Genomic DNA, 21,096 nt, shown 5'->3' with positions numbered 1-21,096 from the left:
CTTTCCACTCTAACGCATTTTCATGCTGTTATGGAAGTTGTGAAAACTTGATGACGATACATTAGTAAAATACGCAACTAAAACAAGTTGAAAACAGGCTTTAAGGGCATAACAATACATTCGTAGGAGCGCATTTTCGTAAAATTCATTTTCGTAAAAACCTGCGACTTTGTTTACATAGAATAAGGAAAGCAGCCGGGATCATCAACGTTATTTTCGTAGTATTACCGGTATTTCGTTAAATTGCGATTCCTAGCATCGCGAATGCACTGTAGTTATATTGCTTCAGCTATATACTGTAAAATCATAATTTCGTGGGCATGAAATTTTCGTGGTTTTGGTCAAAACGGCAATATTGCGGGTATGAATTCGTGGATTTTAACTTTAAAACATAAACTATAGGATTTTACTTGTTCGTTAGGATTTAATTTCGTGGTTTAACTTGACCAGAAATCCTGAAATATAGTCCCCCATCGAAGTAATGATTTCATGTCAGTATACGACAAATTAAGCTAGATATAACAAGTCAAATAAAAAAATAGAAATGTTTTATTTCTGAACAAATGAACACAACTTGTAACATTTTAACATCTATATAAATTCATATATGGCAAATCACTACAAAAACCTAAACATAAAGTCCCATGTACGTCTTCCACTTTGCAAGGCTACGCATGTAACCTTAGAAAGCAAAACAACACCCTCCTCCTAAAAATTAACACTGAAAATACTGCTACAACCATAAAGAGAAGACCCTTAAGTCCCTGTATCGCTCACCTAGCCTAGTTCAAAAATTAACAGCTAGAATCTAATTTAGACTAGATTTCAGAGACAAACACTTCGATATTTTTTATTTAAATCAGGTAGATCACTAACCAAGTTTTTCAATATTTGACGTAGTGACATGGTACGCCACTTTTGAACTTCCCCTAGATTTCATACAAATATTCTGACAAATATTTATACTGATAAACTGAACAAAGTTTTTTTCTACAATTTAACCTAAAGACCTGGTTTTAAGTCTCCTACCAATGCAACAACATAGGGGACTATAGGAATGCCCTACATCTGTCCACCCGCAAATCTGGATCCTACAATAACTCAAAAAGTATTCAAGTTAGGTTCATAAAACTTGGTATATGGATAGAGAGCAATATATAGATTATGCAGGTATATAGCGTATGCTTGTAGGTCAAAGGCCAAGGTTTAGCTTTCATAGAGACAAACATTGACAAAGTTTCATAAAAGAGAGGAAGAAAATGTGGCCTCTAGTGTTAACAAGGTTTTCCTATTAATTGACCTAGTGACTTAGTTTCTGACCCTGTATGACCCAGTAAGAACACCTCTGGGATTTTATTCAGGTTAATATTCTGACCAAGTTTCATTAAGACTGGTTTTAAATTGTGGCCTCTGGACTGTTAACAGACAAACTGTTGACAATGCACACTGGGTGAACATAATAATTCACCTTGAACATTTTGTACTCAGGTGAGCTAAAACTTTATCACAGAAATGCACCCATATAAACATAATATGTATCCTGTATTTACTGATATTTTCCTAGCTGGTTAATAGCTTCAAGTATCAAATATAAAGTTGAACCAGTCGCACCGAATCCATTGCTGATTATCAGTTTCAAATGCCCTACTTCAAAAAAAAGATCAAACCTATCTCATAGGCAGTTTGTGTAAACTTTGATGTATTCTTTCTCAAGAGATTTCATTTTTTTCTAGGTGTTATAAACATATCTCAGATATATAAACAGCTGGCAGAAGACAAACTAAATGTGTGTCCATAGGACACAGGTGCCCCAACTTCCTGTCACTGTACATGGTTTCATAAATCTAATTGATTTTTGTTTTAAGATATATGCAACACAAACTTTTAAAAAGCACAAGTCAAGAACCATTAATCTAATCTGGCCGAGTCAAACCAAGGTGCACAATTTCACATGCTATATAACAATTCGCTGGTTTTATCACTCTAAGTCAAATACTTTTTGAGATACATGCAATACAAACTTCTATGCCCTTTATGCATATTTTTTGACTATGCCAAGGGCTATCACTCTGTTTTGGTTGAGTGAAATTTCAAAAAGCATCCCAGGTATGCAACTTCACATGCTGATTGATATTCCTATGATGTTTCATAACCCTAAGTCAAATATTTTTTGAAGTACATGTGACACAAACTTTTAGGCCCTTTTTAAGCAGATTTTTGACTAAGTTAAGGGCCATAACTATGGCCTGACTGTATGAAATACCAATTAAAACACAAGGTTCACAACTTCACTTGAAGAATAAAAATCCTGTGAAGTTTGACGAGTCTTACTAAGGTCAAATACTTTTTAGGACACAATTAACACAAATTCAAAAGGACGAATGGACAGAGGGATGACAGAGAGACATACAGACAAGGGCAATCTAAGTGTCCCCAAAAGTATTTGTATAAATATCAGTGTATTAATTCATACATAATGTTGGCTCTGTCAATCCTGTATTCTTTACCTCTTTTGAAATATTTTGTACTTCAACAGAATGATGCTTTCCTTTTTTCAAAACAACATTAATTTTCATATTTCAAAAGACACTTCATTTTTTTTAATACAATCAATTTAATGTTGTACTTCAATAGATCTTTCCCTTCTTTGGAAAAATCAATTTTGTATTTGATTAGAAGTGTCATTTCTTTGGAAATACTAATAATGCTTCCGGATGTGCAGGCTGATCATGATCTACACCGGTGTAACGGTCAGTTTTTTCCCCAGTCAGTTTTTTCCCCGGGGAAAAAACTGACTAGTTAGTTTCTTCCCCAGGGGAAAGAATTGACTAGTCAGTTTTTTCCCCGGTCTCAATTAAGGCAGAATAATTCGTGTCCAGCATGATAAGAGATAAAGCAATACTAATTTCATTGCATTATTACAGAATCCTACAGCTATATCTACAACATATCTAAAATCCACTTTTAAGCTTTTCTAGGAACAAAACAAAAGACTTGACCTATATCAACAAAACTGAAGGAATTAAAGGGAAAGGCAATGTTGTTCTCATGTTAATTCCATCTTCCAGAATTTCTTGAACCATTTAAAGAAATGCAAGAACTTTCAAAATTGGTTAAAAAATGAGAAAGTTATGAGCATTTAAATATTTGATCAAATGGGCGGCCATTTTGTTTCCATGACAACAAAAATCAAAATGGCGGATTTATTAAATTTCTAGCAACATATCTGAACTGTATTTACTTATAAGGTTATTTGTTAAATAAAGACTTCAGCAGGGTGTGAATAACGTCATAAACACACTAAAATGGCTGCCTCCATGATCAGCCATTTTCTTAAATTTCAAACTGCCATATCTTTTTTAAAAGTTATCTGATTTTAAAAATTCTTTCAGAGTTAAGAACGGCTTGAGAATGGCTTTCATATAAAATTAACTTATTTTCAGGCTTTCCTTGCCCTTTAACAATCTAATCCTAAACTGCCATGAAAACTTCTTATATACAAGAGGGCCATGATAGCCCGAGAACACTCACCTGACATTCACATCTCAATACAGTAAAACCAGAACAGAGATGGAACAACAAGATATACCACATATAGATAAAGTAAGCAATAATTAATGTTCTAACTTATTTACAGAATATATACAGGGCATGGACATGCCTGAAAGCCCAAGTACTATCACAACTTATATATACTGTATGCTCACAGACCAACTTTAATTTACATATTTACACTGAAACTTAAGTAATCAAGCAACTGCCAAAAAGTTCAATTTTAATAGTGGAGGATGTCCCCAAATACATTGTTTTCAGGAAAGGGAAGACAGAAAAATCAAGGTTCTGTAAGCAACAGTTGACTTCCTCTCAGGATAGATCTCCAGGGATTAAAACCCATTTCAGTGAGGAATATAATTTCAATCATGATCCTTAGCTCAAGCGTGAAGAATTTAAAAGGATATAAAATAACATGAATTACCAAAAAGGAAAACTTGCTAAAATATTACCCTAACAAGATCTCCACCAAGCGGGGCAATATACGCCCAAAGGGTTATATCAGAAGAGGATGGGAGCAACATTTAAAGAACTTGACTGTTGAAGCCCAAAGGACAGGAACAACAAAGGGAAGAAATTCAAAAAAAAATTCAAGTCCACAGAAAAAACAAGAGCTGTCAGTGGACAGCGCGCTCGACTATTCTCAGTGCTTGATAGTATAATATAAGCAATGAGTAAAACTTTAACATTACAATAAGGCCTCAGCATATTCTAAGTCGAAAAGGGGCCATAATTTAGTCGAAATGCTTGATAGAGTTGCCTCGTCCTTTTTACAAACTGGGGTCATGATGGTAAACAAGTATGCAAAATATGAAAGCAATATCTCAATGGACTTTGAAAATATTTGGGGTGGTATGCAAAATTTAACATTTGTGTGACACTCACGCTAACGCTTATGCCGATGCCGGGGCGAGTTGGATAGCTCCCCTATTCTTCGAACAGTCGAGAAAAAAAAATTTAAGTCCAGAAAAAAAATCCTTACAAGGTACAGATACGTCAAAATACACCTATATATTGGAGGTACCGTCCATGCTGTAGCACAGAAAAGCGGTCGCAGTTTTTCCCTATGGCTAATAATAAAAGTTACAAAATAAGCTATTTATAGTAACATAGTACTGGAAAGTCATATGACTTTTGACCCCTAAGTGTAACCTTGACCTTGAAGCGAGCCATCCAAAACATGCACTTTGCACATCGTCACGATGTGGTGAACATTTGTGCCAAGTTTCTTCGAAATCCTTCAAGGGGTTCAAGAGTTACAGAGCGGACATGAAATTGCTAACAGACAGAAAGACAGACGGACGGACAGACACCTGCGTCATAACATAAAACGTCCCTTTGGGCGTATAAAAATATTCAAACCAAAACCGAGATAAATAATATGATATGAAATGGTTCAACAACCATTTTATGATATAATTATGTGAAAACCTCACATTTCAATGATTAAATGAAACATGGAACTATAATAAAATAACACAGCAGTTATTCTTAACTTCTAAATGTTACATGTTTCTTTCTTTTATAATCTGGTCACCTATTCTTAACTCTGCATACATGTGAAATAGGAGATCTTAACTAAAATGCATGAAAGTATGCATGACTAGCTGGATCAAGCCCCCTATTTGCTGACCTATAGGGTAGGTTTCTTTCTCTACCTTGCTGGTACCCAAAACCTTGACCTCTGAGGCCCGGCTCAAAATTCTGATTTCCATATGGCTGATTCAACATTTCTAGACTGTCTGGGATTCTCATTCCTGACATATCTACTCCCATGAAGTTTGCATTTCTAACCTGGTATCCTTGCGGACTGAAGTTTGTACTTGGCATGAAAACATCCACGTTCTGGCGTACTGACCTCAAATGCTCATACTGGCGGGCGACTAAATTTGAGTCCATCATCTGTGGTATAGGTTGATTGCCGATGCCAGACATCTGAATATTTTGCATGACACTGTATCTGTTGTTGACCATATTGTGGATATAGTTGCCTACAAACTGACTTCTCTCCGGAACATTAGTTTTTGATTGTCCAGTATTGCCAAGTCCAAAATTGAAGTTGGAGTTGAAATTCTTTGGCCTGTTGCTAGTCTTTTTCAATGGTTGCTCATGCTGTTATAAGAATAAACCAATTAGATGCATATCTATACCATAACAAGGTTTTTAACAATGATTTACCTTTACCCTGCTAAATTTCTAAAATAGACCGGTCTATCATTCAATTTAGGTAGTACCATTTATTTTTCAAAGGGGCGTTTACTGAAAATTTACTGGCTGAATAGGGAACAGTGAAGACCAAGATCAGCCTGCACTTGGTCTTCACTGCTTGCAAAGGCAGAATCACTTGCCAGCAACAGGCTACAGGTTAAAAAGCATTTTCCCAAAAAACATTGTCAACACTTTCCCTATTTATTAAGTTTACTAATTTATGTGTTACAAATATAATAGGTCTTTTTGCTTGTAAGCCTCCATTTCTCCCATTAAAGCCAACCTGAACAAGCCCTTTATTTAATATTTACAAATCACAAAGGAAATAAGAGCCACACCATGAGAAAACCAACATAGTGGATTTGCGACCAGCATGGATCCAGACCAGCCTGCGCATCCGCGCAGTCTGGTCAGGATCCATGCTGTTCGCTTTCAACGCCTATTGCAATTAGAGAAACTGTTAGCAAACAGCATGGATCATGACCAGACTGCGCGGATGCACAGGCTGGTCTGGATCCATGCTGGTCGCAAAGCCACTATGTTGGTTTTCTCATGGCGCGGCTCATATCATTTTTGATTTTCATTTCTGACTTTCCCGATGATTTTCACTTCCAAGAAATCCCTGATATTTCAATGACATCTTCCCCAACATTTTTATTATTTTATGATCTTGAAAAATCTAAAATTTCTCAGATGTTTCCTCACACATGAGAAACATTTCAAAAATTATCCTGTTGACAGGACATCTATCTGCTAATGGTAAGGGTGACCTTGAAATCTGACCTAAGATCGCAAAATCAACTAGAGCTATCACTAAAGGTGATGAATGTACCCCCCGCATGCACTGACACAGTACATTGCAATTTGACACACACAAGACTGCATAATTATGTGCACTGTATGTATATAGACTGTATGTATACAGTATAGTAACAAAAAACAAAGTCCCATAACTACGCAGAATATTTATCTAAAAGAATGTAACATGCCCCATGCACAACTAGGGTTGGTACTGATCACTTGTGTGAAGTTTCATTAAATTGTGTGCAAGGGTTTGGTAGATTAGGCACGCACAAGATTGCATATGAAGGCTGTATATACATAGTATGTTAACAAGAAACAAAGTCCCATAACTCTGCAATTTTTGTCGCTGAAAGAACCTAACATGCCCCATGCACAACTACTGTTGTTACTGATCAGTTGTGTGAAGTTTCATTAAATTGTGTCAAGGGGATGAGGAGAGATGGTGCGCACAAGATTGTGTCTATGTCTATAGTATAATAACAAAAAAACAAAGTCCCATAACTCTGGAATTTTTTTTTCTGAAAGAACCTAACATGCCCCATGCACAACTACTGTTGTTACTGATCACTTGTGTGAAGTTTCATTGAATTGTGTCAAGGGGATGAGGAGAGATGGTGCGCACAAGATTGTGTCTATGTATATATTATAGTAACAAAAAAACAAAGTCCCATAACTCTGCAAATTTTTTTTCTAAAAGAACCTAACATGCCCCATGCACAACTACTGTTGGTACTGATCACTTGTATGAAGTTTCATTAAATTGTGTCCTGGGAATGAGGAGAGATGGTGCGCACAAGATTGTGTCTATGTATATAGTATAGTAACAAAAAACAAAGTCCCATAACTCTGCAGATTCTTTTTCTAAAAGAACCTAACATGCCCCATGCACAACTACTGTTGGTACTGATCACTTGTGTGAAGTTTCATTAAATTCTGTCAAGGGGATAAGGAGAGATGGTGCGCACAAGATTGCGTCTACGGACAGATGGACAGACGACCAGACGGACAGACAGACAGACAACCTGAAACCAGTATACCCCCCCTTACAACTTTGTTGTCGGGGGGGTACAATAAAATAAAAAGCTTGATCCTTGCTGAATACTAACATATTTCTTTTCAGTTTCAAAAACCTTTTAACTTTACCAATTACCCAAGTTTTTAAAGGGGATTAGATTATATCTTCAAATATGTGTCCAAATGCCTTTGCTAGAAAATTAAAGCAGTTTAAGAGTCTTCAAGAAACCATTTGGTCTACTGTTGATCATCTGCATAGAAATTTACCCCCTGTTGGTTATGGAAGGGCATACCTATTTCTACATGTATAAATGAAAACAGTCATGCAGCAACATGTAATTAATGCTAATTATAAACTAGAAATTGCTTTTGTAAAAAAGCCGAGTCTCCCCCAATGCAAAGTCCTATAGGCAAGAAGTCAATGGGGGTCAGGAGCGAAAGTCAAAGAGACACTGATGGTTGGCTGCAATAGGGATCATCTACTTAGCATGTCCAGTCATCCCGCTAAGTTTCAACACTCTTGGCCTAGTGGTTCTCAAGTCACTGTTCAGGCTCCTGTGAACTTGACCTTTGATCAAGTGACCCCAAAATAAATAGGGGTCATCTATTCTGCATGTCCAATCATCCTATTAAGTTTCAACATTCTAGGTCAAGTGGTTCTCAAAATTATTTCCGGAAATGATTTTACATGACCAGGCCCCTGTGACCTTGACCTTTAATAGACTGACCCAAAAATCAATAGGGGTCATCTACTCTGCATGTTCAATCATCCTATGAAGTTTCAACATTCTGGATCAAGAGGTTCTCAAGTTATTGATCGGAAATGGGTTTCAATGTTCAGGCCCCTGTGACCTTGACCTTTGATGGAGTGACCCCAAAAACAATATGGGTCATTTACTCTGCAGGAACAATCATCCTATGAAGTTTCTACATTCTGAGTTATTGATCGGAAACGGTTTTTGAAGTTCAGGCCCCTGTGACCTTGACCTTTAACAGAGTGACCCCAAAATCGATAGGGGTCATCCAATTTGCATGACCAATCATCCTATTAAGTTTCAACATTCTTGGTCAAGTGGTTCTCAAGTTACTGACTGGAAATGGTTTTCAATGTTCAGGCCCCTGTGACCTTGACCTTTAACAGAGTGACCCAAAAATCAATAGGGGTCATCTACTTTGCATGACCAATCACCCTATGAAGTTTCAACATTCTGGGTCAAGTGGTACTCAAGTTATTGATCGGAAATGGTTTTCAATGTTCAGGCCCCTGTGACCTTGACCTTTAACAGAGTGACCCCAAAATCGATAGGGTTCATCTACTCTGCACGATCAATCATCCTATAAGGCTTCAACATTCTGGGTCAAGTCGTTCTCCAGTTACTGACCGGAAATGGTTTTCAATGTTCAGGCCCCTGTGACCTTGAACTTTTACAGAGTGACCCCAAAATCGATAGGGGTCATCTACTCTGCACGACCAATCATCCTACTAAGTTTCAACATTCTGGGTCAAGTGGTTCTCAAGTTACTGACCGGAAATTGTTTTCAATGATCAGGCCCCTGTGACCTTGACCTTTAATAGACTGACCCCAAAATCAATAGGGGTCATCTTCTCTGCATGACCAATCATCCTTTGAAGTTTCACATTCTGGGTCAAGTGGTACTCAAGTTATTGATCGAAAATGGGTTTCAATGTTCAGGCCCCTGTGACCTTGACCTTTGATGGAGTGACCCCAAAAACAATAGGGGTCATCTACACTACATGACCAATCATCATAGATGAAGTTTCAACATTCTGGGTCAAGTGGTTCTCTCGTTTTTGATCGGAAATGGTTTTCAATGTTCAGGCCGCTTTGACCTTGACCTTTGACGGAGTGACCCCAAAAACAATAGGGGTCATCTACTCCAGCAGCCCTACAATCCTATGAAGTTTGAAGGTTCTAGATCAAATGGTTCTCCAGTTATAGCTCAGAAATGAAGTGTGACGTACGGACTGACGGACGGATGGACGGACAGGGCAAAAACACTCTGGGGGAGACATAATTTTTAACTGCAATTTCTTGAACCAGTTTCTCACAAAAAACAAGAGCTGTAACTAATGGTGACAAATGACCTTGGACCTGGTGACCTTGATTTGACCTGGTGACCCCAAAGTCAGTAGGGGTCGTGTACTCAATAAGTACTATCAGCATGTTAAGTTTGAAGGTCCTGGGTGCAGTGGTTCGCAAGTAAAGTGCCTTCATGCAAAAAGTTAACGTTGTGACGAATGGACGGACAGTTGAAAACTAATATGCCTCCCTTCAGGGACATAAAAAAATGCTTACTCATGCCTGATGATTAGAAAAAACCTTTTCTTAGCTTTTCAAAACATGGAAGCCTATCGCAGCATACCGCTTGTATTATAAACAAATCTAAGGTCAATGTTTCAAAAGCAACTTCAATGTTATTTTGAAATTATACTACATTTTTCAAGAGAACTTAAGAAAATGGAGGTCAACCAAACACTGGATACTGCAACAGTGTAACTCCACCAAGAAAATGAACTTGTAACCTCTTGATTATATCCTAGAAGAACTAAAGAAATGTCAATGACACCAACTTTTTTTTATAAGAATCTTTAACTGGTTAAAGGTTAGAACTGAAATATCTGGCTTAAGGGTAACTGTGTACATCGTAGCAAGTCTGTCAATTTACCACAAAAACTATTACCCAAGAGCCAGAGATTTCCATCGACAACTACAAAGAGTGCCAGATTCTTTTTTCTTGCATAATATTCTTCAATAATAGAAGAAATGAACTAAAACAAATGCTTTTCTTTAAATCAGTATTTTATTAAAGTAGCGTATGAATTTACCCATTCATTCATAATCAACAACACCAGAGTCATCTTACAAGTTTTTCCAGCATCAGTGAAAACACAGGAAAATCCTTTTTGGCATGCAAGGCTATCTTATCTCTTGACCCTCAAAAGAAAAATTGTAGACAGGCCATAAAGCCATTTTCCATGTAATTGTTCACCAACCTTCAGAAGGACTTTCTTTGCATTTTCAGGTGACTTGACACCCCAAGCCTCTGCCATGTGAGTCAGGATCAGATTTGTCATTCTTCTATGAGCTGTCATATCCCAGTGTACACCATCACCTTAAATATGAAACAGGATTTTAGTTTACAGTATAACCTTATCTGTGACATATACACAACAAGAGGGTCATGATGACCCTGGATCGCTCACCTGAGTAATATGAGCTACATGTTTCAAATGTCAAAATGATGCTAAAATATTAAGAAAGTAGGTCAGCAGGTTACATTCATGGTCACTGAAAGTCAGTTTTAAGATTGGTGTGCACAACTGTTTAATAATATGCAGGGCCTCCGCTGTCGGTCGCCAATGTCGCCATTTGCGATAATTTTAAGAATTTGGCGCTGAATTTTGCAAACTGGCGAAAATAAGTGGCGCAGAGTTTTTTTTTCGTCATTTGTTTTTTTTCCGTAGTGATATAAGCGGCCCAATAATTGGTTCCCGATACACATGTTTACCTAGGCACTGGTAGTGGATAAAATCGATAACCAGTCTAGGCAGTGTAATTTGACAATTCGACTGTTGAAGTTGGTTGACACTTTGAGAATATAATTGCGTAATAATGTGTGAACTGATGGTTAATCAGTAATCAAAACATCTGCCAGCTTGTATGTTTGAACTCTGCCGAGAATTCACCAAAATTTTAAAGGGCCCATCACGATGTACTTTATGTATTGTGATTTTTACAAAAAAGATCGACATGTTTGTGGCATGCAGTTGTATGACTGACGAATTTTTAATAAGTACGAAAGATACATTTAATTTGTTACTTTTTGCAAAAATATTAGATAATTTTGTAATTCCTCAGTTTTCATAAAAGATTTTAACGATGAATCCGAAAACAAAAACACAACAGCCTCAATTTGTATCCTGGACCTGGTAAATTAATTTCTTTGAAATGTTCAGAAACTGGAAGATATCACTTGCTACCATGGCTTCTTAAAAATCATCAGATGAGTGTTCAACTCGACAATCTAAAATAGAAAAAATTCTGAATTTTCCTTTCCGAAAATAAATGAGTCCTGGAATATTGGTAATTCATGGATAGATATGATTCTTAAACTAAGGAAATGATTTGTGTCATTTGTATCCAACTACAAATTGAATTTACTTCTACAATGAACTAATACATCTTAAAAAGAAATTATTTACTATATTTTATTTCTCTATGCACAATTTGACAGCCAACTAGAAGAGAAATAAAAGTGGCTCAGAACTTTGGCTCAAAAATGGCACTAAAGTTGCTCCAACTTTTTCAAATTGGCGAAAAGGTTGGCGACAAGTATGAAAAACCCAGAGGAGGCCCTGATATGTCATATAAATTTCAAGGCTGTATCTTAAAAAAACAAAAAAGTAGGTCAGTAAGTCAAGGTCAAAGTCAAGTGACCTCTAATTACTTGGGGTCATTAGGTAATTATAATTAAACAGTCTAGGAAATATGATTAGAACATTTTTGAAGTATTTTTTTTCTATATAACTCATATAACAAGTGGCCTGCGGGGCAGGGCTTCCCAGGGGCATAATTTGAACATTCTTGTTAGAGAACCACTAGGCAGTGCTACATACCAAGTATCAAAGGCCTAGGCCTTGAACTTTCAGACAAGAAGCTTTTTAAAGTTTTTTTCCTTTATAAGTCTATTTAAAATTTGGGACACCCGGGTGGGGCCTCTTTTCACCCCAGGGTAATAATTTGAACAATCTTGATAGAGGACTATAAGGCAATGCTACATACCAAATATCAAAGGCTGATATTTCAGGCAGTGGTTTCAGGCAAGAAGATTTTCTATATAAGTCTATGTAAAACTTGGGACCCCCGGGACGGGGCCTCTTTTCACCCCAGGGGCATAATTTGAACAATCTTGGTAAAGGACCACTAGATGATGTTACATACCAAATATAATCAAAGGCCTGAATGGCCTGAGTCGGCTAATGATTGATGTACTGACAGTATAGTCTACCAGTTTCAGTTTGTTTTTAGTTTTTTTCTTAAAATTTCATAACACAGCTCGATATTTACCCAAAATATTATATCCGGATACGATTACACTTTTCTCCAGTTTGAACAATATATTTTACAAATGTGTGATGATACGAAGCCATTTAGCAGCAATTGGCAGTATCTGACATTGAAGTTTACGGTTAAATTACCTCTTATTTAAATCTTTTCATAAAAAAGTTGTTTCGTTTTGCCAAACATGAGTTGAGTCATAGAAACATAGAGGATCTACTTTCGATTTCAAAAACTACAAGAAAATACAATTTAATGTTTCGCCGATTTGTTTATTTCTCGAAAAATAAGAATTAAAATCATTTTTAATATCAGTAGTAACTAAACAAACCAGTAAGAGCTTCTTCTTCCTATAATTTATCCGTTTACTGACTGCAAAATTCAACCCACGCAAAGTTTATAGAAATCATACGATGCGTGTTTACGTTCAATGTGGGAGAATTAAGGCTGACTGACTATGTTACCTAACGCATCCAGACGATTCAGATTTTGTTTTTAAAAAAGCATTGTGTGCGTTTCTGTAATTTTATATACGTTTTTATACGCTTAGAAATTATTAGACATGCGTATTTGCATTATTTCTATACGTAATTTACGCTAATACGCATCTTATCTGGAGCCCTGCTGGAACTACTTTTTGTCTTTCGCTGGATGTTACCCAAGCTTTGTAAGCCTGCGCAATTCTTAAAATGCACATTTATGCTTAATGAGTTACATTCGAGAATTGCACAATTACAAGTCATAAATATGACAGATTACATCGTATATTGGTCATAGCAAAGGGAATTGACGCAACTTAACTTCATTCATGCAGTGAACTGTTTGAAGTTTGAGAAATCTAATGGAACTACATCCCTTCACTGTGTTATTTGGTCCGTTTAGAGAATCGTTGGATAGCAAGGACTCGTCAAAAGGCTTTCAGCCTTTAGCTGACTCAAAAACCCTAGGCCTTGTGGTTTTTGACAAGATTTTCAAAATTTTCCTTATATAAGTCTATATAAACCATGTGAACCCCAGGGTGGGGCCATATTTGACCCTAGGGAATAATTTGAACAATCTTGGTAGAGGACCACTAGATGATGCTACATACCAAATATCAAAGCCCTAGGGCCTGTGGTTTTGGACAAGAAGATTTTTAAAGTTTTTCATGGAATTCAATTCTTTGAATAATTTTCAAAGAAGACCATCCAAGGAACATACCTGTGAAGTTTCATCAAAATTAGCTTGGTGGTTTAGCAGGAGATATTGTTTAAAGGAAAGTGTGGAAGGACGACGGACAGACGCCAGATGGTGAGTGATCACAATAACTCACCCTGAGCACTGTGTGCTCAGGTGAGCTAATCTCTACTGTAAGGGAAATCTGTCGCATTTACTGCCAAAAGAATCACATATTTTATCTTGAAACTAAGCTTAAGGACATGCATACACTTAAAATCTTCACTTTTTAACTTAAAATAGGATCGATCTTTTGTGACTGCTGGACTGACAGACAGATGCATGAATGTATGGGCAAAAAGGCCAAAATAAAATGATGCACATATTCTCTGTAATATAGCCTTTTATACAGGTCACAATGGCCCTGTATTGCACACCAGGATCAGTTTTAATCCAAGGTGAACTAACTTTAAAATCTATTTAGACTAAAGCTGTCACTAAAGGCAATTAATACCCCCTGAAGCCACTTTAGTACATGAAAAGTAAAATAATGTGATCATGACCTTTGACCTTCAAGTGTGACCTTGACCTTGGACAAAGTGACCTGGGTTGTGCATGTCATCTGATGAGGTTAACAATGACACTTGTTTTATATAAATCCTTCAAGAAGGTATGGAGCAGATATATATTTAAGCTATTTGATCTTTGACCTTCAAAAGTGACCTTGACCTTGGACCTAGTGACCCTGGCTGTGTGCTCTGCACATTGTGTTGATGCAGTAAATAATTGATGCTTCTTTTATGAACAGCTACCAAGCAATTTAGAAGATATGGATTGGACACAAAGTTATATGATTTTTGACCTCTGTGTGACCTTGACCTTGAACCAACTGACCTGGGTTTCTGCTCTACAAATCGTTTTGATAAGTTAACAATTGATGTTAGTTTTATGAAAATATCCAAAGCCCTCAAGAAGGTATTGAGCGGACAAGACGTTAAGCTAATTGACCTTTGACCTTCAAATCAGACCTTGACCTTTGGCCTAGTAACCTGGTTATGAGTTGCAAAATGGCCAGGGTTGTAAGCTGCACATGATGCTATGGTAATGTGAGCAGCTGATGTCAGATGTATGAAAAGTTCCATAACAGTATAGACAATATGGAGCAAACAAGAAGCTATTTGGCCTCTGACCTCAAGTGTGACCTTGAATTTAAGCCTAGTTACCTGGGTTCAATATAGCCCCAAAATACTAAACATATCTACTGACTGAATAGGGAACAGTGCAGACCATGATCAGCCTGCACATATATTGACCTTGAGCCTGCATGGCTGACTCATGGGTTTTGCAAATCATCTTAATAAGGTGAACATTTGACCAAAGTTTCAAGAAAATCCTTCAAGTGGTTTAGCAGAAAAAGAGAGGACAGGAAACCAAAGGCTCAAACATTTGAGGTGTGACCTTGACCTTGAGCTGGCTTGGCAGAATTTTGAGTCCTGTACATCATCTTGATAAGAGGAATATTACAGCCAAGTCATATTAAAATCCTTCAAGGGGTTTAGGAGATACAGAGCAGACACAAAATGGAAGGCTCAAACCTTTAACCTTGAGTTGTGACCTTGACCTTGATCTTGATGAGGTGATCATTTGACCCAAGTTTCATGAAAATCCTTCAAGGGGTTTAGGAGATTCAGAGTGGACACAAAATGGAAGGCTCAAACCTTTGACCTTGTTTGTTTGTCTTGGGTTTAACGCTGTTTTTCAACAGTATTTCAGTCATGTAACGGCGGGCAGTTAACCTAACCAGTGTTCCTGGATTCTGTACCAGTACAAACCTGTTCTCCGCAAGTAACTGCCAACTTCCCCACATGAATCAGACGTAGAGGACTCATGATTTCAGACACAAAGTCATTTATCAAATAGTCTCGGAGAACATTACGCCCCGCCCAAGGATCGAACTCACGACCCCGCGATCTGTAGACCAACGCTCTACCTACTGAGCTAAGCGGGCGGGCACCTTTGACCTTGAGTTGTGACCTTGACCTTGAGCTAACATGGCTGATTCATGAGTTCTGCACATTGTCTTGATGGGGTGATCATTTGACCCAAGTTCCATGAAAATCCTTCAAGGGGTTTAGGACATACAGAGCGGACACAAAATGGAAGACCCAAACCTTTGACCTTGAGTTGTGACCTTGACCATGAGCTGACATGGCTGACACATGAGTTCTGCACATCATCTTGATGACGTGATCATCCTTCAAGGAAGGGGTTTAAGTTATATGGAGCGGACACAATTGTTACGGACGGACCATTCCTATAACCCCCCCACACACACACACTCTTGTGACGGGGGATTAAAAATATACCTCAACAGGGGTCACGCTGTCGATCGCCACTTGAGCCATTTGCGACAAAAAATTAAATGTGGCTCCGAAATTTTCTAATTGGTGAAAATGGCCCGAAGCTATGTCTGTCTGCTAAACTACGAATATTACCAGTTTTACGAACCAAAAGGTGTGAAAAATCGATAATCTGTGTAGACACAACATCCGTTATTGAAAGGGAGGGAGCCAATTTGCAAATTTTTTATTTGATCAGGCAGTTAATTGGCGATAATTAGATTACTGAATAACAAACTGGATAATTATAATCATCATTTTGTGCACTTGATACAATTTTATGAGCAGTCGGCCGTTAGACAAATTTTCTATGATTGCCGAGGGTTAGTTTGGGCAAAAACAAATAAAAATGCTTTAGACAAGCAGAAATTGTAAGTACTGAATAGCTATGATGATAGAAAAGCAATAAAACATACTGTAGGTATTTTATCAAATATTTAATTCAAACTTACGTTTTCCGATTTTGTCACCCGTTTTCCCGACCGTGATTTTCGGATATTTCTGACGAGATTTTTTAGTGCAATCTTAATAAAAAGCCAATAAAAAGTCTACATTTAAGAACAAGAGGACCATGATGGTCCTGAATCGCTCACCTCTTCCCACATGACCCAGTTTTGAGTATGACGTCGTTTTTTCTATTATTTGACATAGTGACCTAGTTTTTGAGCTCATGTGACCCAGTTTTGAACCTGACCTAGATATTATCAAGATAAAAACTCTGACCAATTTTCATGAAGATCCATTGAAAAATATGGTCTCTAGAGAGGTCACAAGGTTTTTCTATTATTTGACCTATTGACCTAATTTTCGAAGGTACGTGACCCTCTTTTGAACTTTACCTAGATATCATCAAGGTGAACATTCTCACTAATTTTCATGAAGATCTCATGAAAAATATGGCCTCTAGAGAGGTCACAAGGTTTTTCTATTTTTATACCTACTGACCTAGTTTTTGACCGCACGTGACCCAGTTTCGAAACTGACCTAGATATCATCAAGGTGAACATTCAGATCAATTTTCATGAAGAGCCATTGAAAAATATGGCCTCTAGAGAGGTCAAAAGATTTTAATAATTTTAGACCTACTGACCTAGTTTTTGACCGCAGTTGACCCAGTTTCAAATTTAACCTAGATATCATCAAGATGAACATTCAGACCAACTTTCATACAGATCCCATGAAAAGTATGGCCTCTAGAGAGGTCACAAGGTTTCTTTATTATTTGACCTACTGACCTAGTTTTTGACGGCACATGACCCAGTTTCAAACTTGACCTAGATATCACCAAGGTGAACATTCTGACCAATTTTTATGGAGATCCATTCACAAGTATGGCCTCTAGAGAGGTCACAAGGTTTTTCTATTTTTAGACCTACTGACCTAGTTTTTGACCGCACATGACCTGGTTTCGAACTTGACCTAGATATCATCAAGATGAACATTCAGACCAATTTTCATACAGATCCCATGAAAAATATGGTCTTTAGAGAGGTCACAAAGTTTTTCTATTATTTGATCTACTGACCTAGTTTTTGATGGCACGTGACCCACTTTTGAACTTGACCTAGATATCATCAAGATAAACATTCAGACCAGCTTTCATACAGATCCCATGAAAAATATGGCCTCGAGAGGTCACAAGGTTTTTCTATTATTTGATCTACTGACCTAGTTTTTGACGGCGCGTGACCCACTTTCGAACTTGATCTAGATATCATCAAGGTAAACATTCTGACCAATTTTCATGAAGATCTCATGAAATATATGGTCTCTAGAGAGGTCACAAGGTTTTTCTATTTTTAGACCTACTGACCTAGTTTTTGACCGCACATGACCCTGTTTCGAACTTGACCTAGATATCATCAAGATGAACATTCAGACCAATTTTCATACAGATCCCATGAAAAATATGGTCTTTAGAGAGGTCACAAAGTTTTTCTATTATTTGATCTACTGACCTAGTTTTTGATGGCACGTGACCCACTTTTGAACTTGACCTAGATATCATCAAGATAAACATTCAGACCAACTTTCATACAGATCCCATGAAAAATATGGCCTCTAGAGAGGTCACAAGGTTTTTCTATTATTTGACCTACTGACCTAGTTTTTGTCGGCACGTGACCCACTTTCGAACTTGACCTAGATATCATCAAGGTGAACATTCTGACCAATTTTCATGAAGATCTCATGAAATATATGGTCTCTAGAGAGGTCACAGGGTTTTTCTATTTTTAGACCTACTGACCTAGTTTTTGACTGCACGTTACCCAGTTTCGAACTTGACCTAGATATTATCAAGATGAACATTCAGACCAACTTTCATACAGATCTCATGAAAAATATGGCCTTTAGAGAGGTCACAAGGTTTTTCTATTATTTGACCTACTGACCTAGTTTTTGACAACACATGACCCAGTTTCGAACTTGACCTAGATATCATCAAGGTGAAGGTTCTGACCAATTTTCATGAAGATCTTGTGAAATATATGGCCTCTAGAGAGGTCACAAGGTTTTTCTATTTTTAGACCTACTGACCTAGTTTTTGACGGCACGTAACCCAGTTTCGAACTTGACCTAGATATCATCAAGATGAACGGTTTGACCAATTTTCATGAAGATCTTGTGAAATATATGGGCTTTAGAGAGGTCACAAGGTTTTTCTATTTTAAGACCTACTGACCTAGTTTTTGAAGGCACGTGACCGAGTTTCAAACTTGACCTAGATATCATCAAGGTGAACATTCTGACCAATTTTCATGAAGATCTTGGGAAATACATGGCCTCTAGAGAGGTCACAAGGTTTTTCTATTTTTAGACCTACTGACCTAGTTTTTGATGGCACGTGACCCAGTTTCGAACTTGACCTAGATATTATCAAGATGAACATTCTGACCAACTTTCATAAAGATCCCATGAAAAATGTGACCTCTAGAGTGGTCACAAGCAAAAGTTTACGGACGGACGCACGCACGGACGATGGACACCGCGCGATCACAAAAGCTCACCTTGTCACTTTGTGACAGGTGAGCTAAAAACAGGACAACTGTTGAAAAAGGAGCTCTTATTTTGAAGTATTTTTCAAGAATAAAACATGCGAAGGCATCGAACCCCACCCACTTATAGGCAATGTGCAAAATAAGACACTGTTTTTTTTCCAAACAATTTTTTTTCTTTTTTGACATCTTTATTTTAAATGTGATTTTCAGAATTTTTTTATTAAATGGCAGATGTTTATAAAAATGATAATTTTAGAAATTAACACAAATTGACTTTCTAAATAGCTTTTTAAAGGGTTACAAAGAATTTAAGAAATATGTAATAACTTTATTAATTTCTTGAGTAGTATGTGTACTTTGGTACATATAATGTAGTCCTACAAGAACGTCAATGCTATGCGCTTCGCCGTTGTTGGCCTCATAATTTTATCTTCGGAAAAAGCAGTGGCTCAGAGAAAAAAATTCTCAGTGTGACCCCTGCTCAAATAATAGTAATGGTGACCTTGACCAACCACTCCATATCCAATCTCAATCTTTATTATGGAGCAGACATGAAATTCAAGGCTTAGACACTTGACCTTAAAATTGAAACTTTAGGCAGGCATAACTTGTACACGGACTTTGAATGTCATCTCGATGAAGCAATGCTTTCATCAGTTCCTTTAATATCATTCATGGGGTTTAGAAGATGTGGAGAGGACATACAAGCAAAAACGCTAAAAAAAGGCAACGAGCCCTGTTTCTTATAAAAAAAAACTTATTGGTAAATGAATTACCTGCCCTCCTTTGTAGCTGATGTCTCAGGTAGTAGTGAAGATCCAATGTATTAAATCCATACTCTAAAGCCAGCTGTAATATAAAGGCAGTAGTAAAGATCTAGTTAAGATCAAATTCAAGCAATGTTGGGCGGTTAAAACCACCCCCGGTTTTAACCAGCGGTTTTAACCGCTTAAAACCGCCCCGGTCAATACTCCCTGAAGTGGTCAATACCGGTCAATACTGGTCGACTGGTTTATACTGGTCAATTAGTCAATACTGACTGTTAAAATATTTTGCAAAGTTTATGATCAATTAAATAATGACTCTTTAAGAACATCTGGGGCTTGATTATTGTAAATGCAGGCATTAGTAGTTAGTTAAAGCAACCAAATCAATACTCCCAAATTGGTCAGAAGTGGTTGATTGGTCAATACTGATTGATACTGGTTATTAAACATTTTCTGTTAGATTAGATTACAAAGATATATAGTTTTGCTGAACTTCATTTGTAAAAAGTATTTCATAAACTGTAGCAGTAAGTGTTTGATTCATAAGTGATAAATCTAATGATTTTTTATATTGGTATAAATAATTTAATGAAAAACTGCTGCAAAACACCTGGACCCTTTCATGGAAGTGGTTTAATTGTGTTTTGATAGCAATTGTCACATTGCCTAATTGACACCATGTCTTACAATATACAATAGATGTTGCAGACCTGTCTATCTAGTCACTAATTAGTTGTCAAGATCAATAATCCCACTGTATTATTGAGATGCTTGAACATGGTAAAATAAGTCATGCAATCAAAGTATTCAACTAACCAATATTGACCACTATATGTATTAATCAGGGATATTGCGTAGGACCAAAATTTGAATTGACCAGTACTGTCCGTTTCAATGAGTGTAATTTATATTAATAAAATCTTTAAATAATTTAAAATAAAGGCTACTGTAAGAAGATAAAAGCATTGAATAAACTAGTATTGACCACTGACCACTCTAAGTATATTGTTCAAAACTGAGCCTGACCAGGACACATTGCCACAGACCAAAACTGAATCAACCAGTATTGACCACTATACTTTTTAATGAACAAAATTTTATATTATTCAAATTGCTT

The 21,096-nt window shown here is 37.0% G+C and overlaps 1 protein-coding gene across 3 annotated transcripts in view; it reads right to left on the bottom strand.

The window, feature by feature from the left end:
• Positions 1-4,435: 4,435 nt before the first annotated feature.
• Positions 4,436-21,096, bottom strand: part of LOC123548003 (PC-esterase domain-containing protein 1A-like) — a 34,780-nt gene continuing 18,119 nt past the window's right edge. For all 3 annotated transcript variants that reach the window (XM_045335250.2, XM_045335249.2, XM_045335251.2), the window contains exons 6-8: positions 19,989-20,061; positions 10,595-10,713; positions 4,436-5,664 (exon numbers count right to left, since the gene is read on the bottom strand). In XM_045335250.2, coding sequence (XP_045191185.2) covers positions 5,131-5,664; positions 10,595-10,713; positions 19,989-20,061 — 726 coding nt within the window. In that variant the 3' untranslated portion in view covers positions 4,436-5,130. The remainder of the gene's footprint in view (positions 5,665-10,594; positions 10,714-19,988; positions 20,062-21,096) is intronic.

Source organism: Mercenaria mercenaria, chromosome 9 (genome assembly GCF_021730395.1).
Source record: "Mercenaria mercenaria strain notata chromosome 9, MADL_Memer_1, whole genome shotgun sequence".
Taxonomy (NCBI): Eukaryota; Metazoa; Mollusca; class Bivalvia; order Venerida; family Veneridae; genus Mercenaria; species Mercenaria mercenaria.
The sequence above is the reverse complement of the archived record's forward strand: the minus strand, read 5'-3'. Positions and strand labels throughout refer to the sequence as shown.